This window comes from Cucumis sativus, chromosome 4, assembly GCF_000004075.3.
Source record: "Cucumis sativus cultivar 9930 chromosome 4, Cucumber_9930_V3, whole genome shotgun sequence".
Classification (NCBI taxonomy): domain Eukaryota; kingdom Viridiplantae; phylum Streptophyta; class Magnoliopsida; order Cucurbitales; family Cucurbitaceae; genus Cucumis; species Cucumis sativus.
In genome coordinates this window covers 4,562,215-4,570,271 of record NC_026658.2, presented here as the reverse complement: position 1 = coordinate 4,570,271, position 8,057 = coordinate 4,562,215, and the positions used below count along the sequence as shown (strand labels likewise).

The 8,057-nt window shown below is 35.6% G+C and overlaps 1 protein-coding gene across 1 annotated transcript; it reads right to left on the bottom strand.

Annotated features, from left to right (window-relative positions):
• Nucleotides 1–301: 301 nt before the first annotated feature.
• LOC101213942 (auxin response factor 9) lies at nucleotides 302–5,010 on the bottom strand. Its single transcript, XM_011654922.2, has 14 exons — nucleotides 4,321–5,010; nucleotides 4,112–4,227; nucleotides 3,864–3,959; nucleotides 3,617–3,673; nucleotides 3,360–3,512; nucleotides 3,179–3,263; nucleotides 2,965–3,055; nucleotides 2,713–2,877; nucleotides 2,494–2,607; nucleotides 2,328–2,400; nucleotides 2,103–2,247; nucleotides 1,353–1,969; nucleotides 1,061–1,248; nucleotides 302–972 (listed from the first exon to the last, which is right to left on the bottom strand). The coding sequence occupies exons 1-14, from the start codon at nucleotides 4,373–4,375 to the stop codon at nucleotides 837–839; spliced, it is 2,091 nt and encodes a 696-aa protein (XP_011653224.1). The 5' UTR covers nucleotides 4,376–5,010; the 3' UTR covers nucleotides 302–836.
• Nucleotides 5,011–8,057: the final 3,047 nt, after the last annotated feature.

Below are 8,057 nucleotides of genomic sequence, written 5' to 3'. Positions count from 1 at the left end.
CCATCCTTTATTTATTGTGATGATTCTATCCACTATTCTCTAATATGGGTTCTACATTAATTTCCAAATTATATTTATATATAATATGTTTCAAACTATACGTTATATTCTTTCCAACAAAATAAAGTTATGATTATACTCGAAATGGTACTGACATAACAAATGCAATTGGAAATTTGGAAGGAAATTCATTTGGATCAAAGTTGATTGGTTAACGTGGATTGGATCGTAACATCTTAATCGAAAGTGATATCTATTTGGTTTTTATGGGTCACTTAGTAGAGCAACTTGGTCTCCAAAATTAATCAGAATCAATTGAAAGTCGACTTAGATTAAAATCCGATCTGAACCGACCCACTTGCACTTATATGTACTGTGCAAGTGAAACCCAAATCCAGTTAGGTAATTCATGTAGCAATAGTCTAGAAGATAAAAGTTTTACATTTGACAAAATGGGTATATTTACATAAATAGAAGAAGCAAAGGCTACTCACTCCATAACCTCTACATTTTCTAACCCACTCATCATTTAATTTCAACAAAGTATTCCCAAATTCTAATCTTCACCTCTCTTTCAAAACCTTTTTGAAAATGAGCCAAAGATTATCCCATGTGTCTTTTCTGTGTTTTTCTTCTCCTTTTTTTTTTTTTTTTTTTTGTGGTCTTTTTTCTCTCTTTTGATCAAATTTGAAACTAGTTTTTTCTTTTTTTCCTTTTTTTTCCCCCATAACAATCAACAAAGAACTTACAACAACTCTCACCACAGCCCCCCCTGTTCGCCCCAAGTTCCCAACCCAAAAGATTATTTAAGATTTCGAAGCAACCTACTTCCAGCTTCAGCTGTCAGCCGACTCCGAGGTTATTACTGTGCCTTCACATTCGAGTGCAGACATCGCAAGTTTGCTAACCGAACCCATCTTCACATCCTGACTTGACCATATATATATTCTTCTCACCATGTTACAGAATTCCCTGCAAGATGGTTTTTAACAGTAGGAACGTTATGCAACTGATATTGAATCAAACAATGTGGTTTACTGTTTAAGTGTGTATGACTTACTGCCAAGGGTAATCGCCCATGAGCATCATATCTCCTTCGTCGTCGGTGAAAACAATCTCCCACTTGTTACGAGGACGAAGTTCTCCCTTGATATCAAACATTTTTTCCAATTCATCAATGAGTTGGCCATAACCCTCCAATGTGGTAAGGTCCACTGCCCGTCCAACGGCCATCCCCTGCATTTGAACCTTCAGGACATTGACGACCAACAAAAAGAAGTCAATACATTAGCTCAAGCACAAGGAGTTTAAAACGTGAACAAGCTGTATAATAGATCTCTTATATTATTCACCTTGGTACGGCTTCGGCTGCTGGTCGAGCTGTTCTGCTTGTGCTGGATCTCTTTAGGAGGTACTTGTAAAAGTCCTAATTTTCTTTCTTTGGAAATCTTTGGTAGGTTTGAGTTCTGCTCTGCCTCAGTGATTTCATTTGGTGTGCTATTTGGTTGATCAGCCGCTCTTTCGGTCAGAACTGGGCTCTTAGAATGATTGATGAGCTCAATCCCAAACAACCGACAGCTTGGAGACGCCTCAGCTTTCTTCCCCTTTTCCCCAAGGTCCTGTACTTGGTCACTCTTCGTATTTGAAGACCGTGGAGTTGGACATGTTGAGTGTGCTGCCAGCTGTCCTGGAAAGACCGTTGACCAAACAGAACCACTTTTACGGTCATCTATCAAATCCTGTAACCGATGCTGAGAAACACAGCCACTTGAGGATGCTAACCAAGATCCCTCCATTGCAGTCCTTGATACAGAATTTCCATTGCCGCCAGCATCTGTTTGCTTGTAATGCCATGTTGCATGATTTTCAAATCTTTTAAGTTCAGCAGCAGAAACACTCAGCTGTGTTCTATCATCATGTGATGTTGATCCAGGATGTCGTAGAGTTGTTACAGTTGAATTATCGGAATCTATTTCATGTAGAAAGACAAAAGATAAAAGAACCATCATGATTAGCCAATAGCTTATTTCAACTCCTCCCACAGCGAACAGCAGCAATAATTGAATGGAAGAATTGAAAGAATAGTTAACCCACAGCAATACCTGGAATTTCAAGTGGAGGCCGAGGCCTTTTATTCTTTACTGAAATAGAATGCGGAATGCTCGGTGTAGGAGCTACGAAAGGTTCAATCTCCCATGGTGAAACCCTATCAGGTCTCTGAATAGATGCAAGTTCATCCCATTGAACCTGGAAAGGAAAAGCAAATACAATCAGCAATCGGACTCGTTCAAGGGTTGCAGCAGTAGGACAACAGAGGAAGACTTTACTCTCAGCGATCGCCATTCTGAATTGGGCCAGTGAGGAGACATGTCGTCAACTCCGACTATGGTACCCGAAAACCTTGTCATTTAGAATAAGTAAAACAAGAATTAGTGAGAAAGCTCATGAAAGGATGCGAAAAAGTATTGCAGCATGTCTTTTTTTCCCTTCTACCTTCTCTCAGGAGACTCCTCACCCTCAAACCTCATCTTGAACCTCATCCCAACCATGAACTTATTGTTCATCGCTTCCATGTACTTACTCAAGCTGACGATAAACTGGCTTGCCCTGGTATCAGTCGACACCAAGTAGAAAAACAAACATGAGCATCCCAATTGAATAACTTGAAAAGATCAACATTAAATACATAGAACAAAAAAAAAAATATCTCACCTTGGCTTATAATAGACAACAAAGCGAGTTTGAGTCGACACGGCATGAGATGCAGTAGCAAGCACTCCTAAGTGCATGCTGTGACTTGAAATCACAGATGAAGGCATGCTGCTTTGTTGGCGAGCAAGACGCCTTACTCCAACTCGCAATTCTCCATTTTCCCCCCTAAGAAAATTTTTTTTAAGGAGTTAACAAAAGAAGCATAATCTCCCCTCCTACAGACAAACATCCACAGAAGGAAAATCAAGATACCTCAAGAAAACAAAAGAATCTCCAGCAACCAGTCTCTTAGAAGTCACAAAGGTGCTCCATCCGGTTGTCAGCAAATGCCTTCGTGGTTGACCTGTTATCCATCATACATAGGTTTAGTATTATAATTGTAGAAATTAATTGAAATTGGCTGAATACTGAAGATAACTGTTCATAAACATGTGGTTGTAATCAGAGTAACGGGGAGGAGGCTCACCCCTAAATATATGCTTGAATCGCCACTCATAACCATGAAGATCTTTGGCTACGAGTTCCTGAGTTGGGGTCTGCTGGGTCATATCCTGAAGAAAATCCCACGAGTAGATTAGAAAATGTATTAATATTCAAGGGATAATACGAGATAAGAGGAAAACGATAACTTGGTAAAGCAGAATTACCAATGGAGGCAGACATTCTGTGGCATGTTTCCGAAGCACGGAGAACCCTCCATGGGTGCTAGTATCAGAAGCAGTTAGAACCTTGCAAAACGAATGGACTTTTGTTTTTCGACACTCTATTAGTGGAGGTTCAAAAGTTGAAGGTAGCGCTTGCTGAACAGTGATCCAAATTTAGGACAAATGGTCAGAGACTCAAATTCTTTGGTCCAAAATTAGCAAAATAGATAAGTAGCATAAACTCTAGAAAGAGTTCTTACATTAGCTTCTGGCATTAAAGTTATCTGTGCATAAACCTCATCTGAATCCTGCTCAGCCTATAATTTCAAGAAAGGATCAATCAAAAGTGGCTTATATTTAGAAGTCAAAAGTCCAAACCAGAAGGTCTAATCACATGTTTGGTTCTTGTGAAAACACAAGAGGCTCTTGTTTCATAGCCCCCATTTTCTCAAAAGCCAAAAAGACGAACAACAAGAACAAGAAGAAAGGATTGGGAAAAGAAGGTACCAGCAGCCGGGTATCAACTACTTGACAAAGAATTTTGGGGGGAAGATTAAACAAAGGAAGTTTCTGATTTAGCTCCTGATTTGTAGATGCCTCCAACTATATGAATCAAAAAACTTCAATCAAACTCAAAAAGGGAACAACAAAAACAACCCTATAACCAAACACATCAAAGAAAGAAATCATAAAACACAAATCCAGCAGCAGAGGTCGATCTGAAAAGCAGCAAAATGATTCTTCAACGAACTTACCTGTTCCATATGGCCTTGAGGAAAATATAAAACCTTCTCATTAATTCGAGGAATTTCCACAAGAGGTCCAGCCGAGACCTTCCATAGCTCAGTATAAAGTTCATCTCCACACCAACCTAAGAAACCACAATTTTACAGAGAAGAAAAGGGTTTAGAGAAAGTAAACCCAAAATCAGATTACAAAACAAGAAACCCCCATTTGAAATTACCTTGAATCGAAGTACTACTTGAGGGTAAAAGCGACCCTCCACCCCGATTAGCCATTATTATTAAAGCTTCCCCCCACCCCCCCACCCCCACCCCCACAAGTCAACAACAGAAAACAGAGGAGAAACAGTATTGGCTCAACAACTAGAAACACATAAAACCCAGTTGTAATTTGAAGCAGAATGAAAGATTGATGGGGGATTTAAAGGATTTCCCAAGAAGAAGACGACGAAGAAGAAGTACAAGTGTTGTCCGTTGAGTAAGTGTAAAAACTGTAACGCTCCACCCGCCTCCACTTCTTCACACACCCTCTTTGGATTGCCGTTACTGAAGCGTTTTTAAGGAGAAAACTCAACTCTAAAAACCGCTTTTTGCTTCTCTTCTTCACCTTGTTCAACTTTCTTCTTTCTGGGTTTTGTTTTTTGGGAATCCGGGAAAAACGCCGTTACAGAGAATGCCAAAAAAACCTTCCTCGCATCCTATTATACCGGTGCCTTCTTGCTTCAGCTGCCTCTTCTCCTCCCTCTCTCTCTCTCTCTCTCTCTCTCTCTCTACTTGTCTTTTTCGCTTTCTTTTTTATTTTCTAATAAACAGAGTCGCAATCCATGATTTTGTTATAAGAAGAATAAACATTATATCGATCACACTACATTGTTTCTCTTATGAATTCCTTTTTTCTTTGCTTATCGGTTTTCATCGAATAAATCCACTCCACCTTCCAACTTTTTTTAATCTCCCATTTCTCTTTGTTTTTAATTTGATGCTTGAGGATTTTGTTTATTCATTTCTTTACTTCTAAACATAATTCAGTCTTAATTAAATACGAGATCACTATTACTACTACATAATTTAACTATTAGTTAAGACATTATGTTTCTTAATTGTCATTTTTTTAAAACAAATCTCATCCCACTTAACATGATTTTCGTTGCTTAATAATTTTCCATTTTTATAATTATTAGTACGTAGTTAAGTTTATATTTTTAGGTTGGTGTCTTTTTACTCTATATATGATGGATTTATTTTATCTAATTGAAGCCTAACTACAACATAAATACTACTTAGATATGTAAATGATATATTGATTTTGTTTGTTTAGTATTTGTGGTTGATAGTTTTATTGTTCGTCTAATCTACGCATTTAATCCGACTTGGATTTTATAAACTCTAATCTCATATAATTGTTATGTATCCTGTCAATTGTTTTTTTTGGAAGTTTACGTGGTTGTAACGTATAAATGAGATGTTCGACATACCATATTTTAAGGACGTTTTAAGGAAACTGCAGAAGCGTTACCGTCATTTCATGCTCGAGTTTGGCGTGATTCCAGCTAATTAAAACGCATACCATATAAAAAACTTCAAACTTTTAAACGGTTAAATCAGACATTCCTGAAATAAATGAAACTGACTGAAAACCTGAAAACTGATCTGTCATATAATATATATTTTGTTTCGTCTCAAAATCCTAAAAGTGTTTTAATTACATTCCTAAACTTCTATTATACTTTTTCTAATCATTGTTACGAAGTGAATATGACAATTAATTTGTCTATCTATGTTAAGCGTTAAACAAAACTAAACATTTTAATTAACACGCATGTCATATTGTTAATATGTTCCATTCTTATGGTTCTTATTCCTCTTATTAATATTCTTATTATCATGTTAATGAAAACATAGTTGAATTGATGTATTCATATATGAATTAAGACCGATTGTCTAGGTCAAAAACACTAGAATTAGTCGTATGATTAAATGTTATATTTAGATCTTTCAATTTTTAAATTTTGTATCAAATAGATCATTGACCTATTGAACATATGTTTTTTTTTTCAATTAACTTTTTTGCTAGGCATAAAATTGAAACTTTAGGATTCCATCAAATAGAGGTGAGCACGGTCGGCCAAAGTCGGTTTTTTGACCAAACCTCCACTTGTCGGTTTAGTAAATATTCAAACTGAACTCGACCATGAAAGAGTACAAACTGACCATTGTTCAGTCAATCGGTTTGTTTAATTCTTTACAAAATTTTAAAAATGTTGTCAATTTGAATATTTTTTAATCTAACATTGATCGAACTCGTTCTTATCTTTGGTTAACGTTAATCACTTTTAATTCAATTGATTTTGGTTGATCATCTCGGTTTTGAATCTATCATGCTCACTCTACCACCGAACATAAAACTCAATCCGACCATGCTTCTAAACAAGGTTTAAAATGTCAAAGGTAACAAAATTAAGATCTTACATTTGCGAAAATGCATGAATAATTTCTTTTTAAAAATCTAAAACATGACTTTCTTAAAACAGATTAGTGACAAAATCTTCTACCTTGTTTAAACAAGTTAAATGGTTCATTATTTATGTTATATTCATATTAGATACATTCTAATGTTGCTTAAAAATGTTGGAATGAAATGTGAATGTGAATTCAATATTAATATGTGGATTGAAATAAAAAGTCACATTATAATTGAGTTTGAAAATATGAAGATGGGTAGAATTATCCCGATGTCAATTTTAAGTTTATGTTTGTGATTTTGTGATTTAATGTATTTTTTAGGATATAATGAAAATGTTGAATGGTTTGAAAATTGAGATTATTAAAAAAAAGTAAAAAGTGGGAAGTGGGAACCATGGTTAGAATGTAACCAAAAGAAGGGGGTAGAGGTAGAAGAAAATGGTGGGGGTTGGGGGGCAAAGCAAAGCAAAGTGCTTTACGGCGAGAGTTGCCGTCTGATAACGGCCGGCGACAATTAAAAATAAATGTTAAAAGAGAGTACGGAAAAAGAAAATTAAAAAAAAGAAAAGAAAAAAAGGACATAGAGATGCGTGTGAACGGGGTTAAGGGAAGACGTTAAATTAAGACCGAAAATAGGCGTCACCGTTAGTTGTGGGCGTTCCCTTTCGTTGTCTGCTTCGAAGCAGGCAACAACGTTGGCTTGAGTTAACCCGGCAGGATAATTTTTAAGGTTTTTCTTTTCTTTTTTTCTTTTTTCTTTTTTCTTTTTTCTTTTTTCTTTCTTTTAATAATTAATAAATATATTATACAATTAAAAAAAATTTCTTGTTGTCAGATGCTTATAATTATAAGTTTGACCTTGATGTATGGTCATAATTGCTGAATATGCCACTCCCCACTTTACTTGGGTCCCACGTGTAAACGTGGGGATATTTCACTCTTTTTCTTCCTTCCTCCTCTTTGACCATTTTGTTTCATTTTTCCCTTCACCACTTCTTCTCCTTTTCTTTCTATACTTCTACCCTCTTTATATTCACTTTTACTATTTACTCTTTTACTCTTTCACTCTTTCACTCTTTCACATATATTCCTACATCCAAATATTCCAAATATTCCAAATCCCCATTACTCATCATCTTTTAATCCACTTCTTATTTCTCCTATTATATCATTCATTGCTGTTTCATCCATTATGGGTAATCTTTCAAATTTTTTAACATTATCTTAACCATAATTCAATGGATGAAACTCATTCATAAATTTGAAGGATTAATTTAAATTAAATCAAATTAAAATGTTGGGATGGATACTTTAACCTCTCGCTGCTATGGTGTTGGTATTACAAGTCATGATCGTTTTAATGTATTGTTAAGTTTTAGTTACACGTATTTAAATAACTATATTTAATATTCTTTAAAGAAAACATACGCATTATTGTTTTAGTTAGGTAAATGTGATAGACCATTGTTAGTTGTTTCAATTATTTCTTGTCATA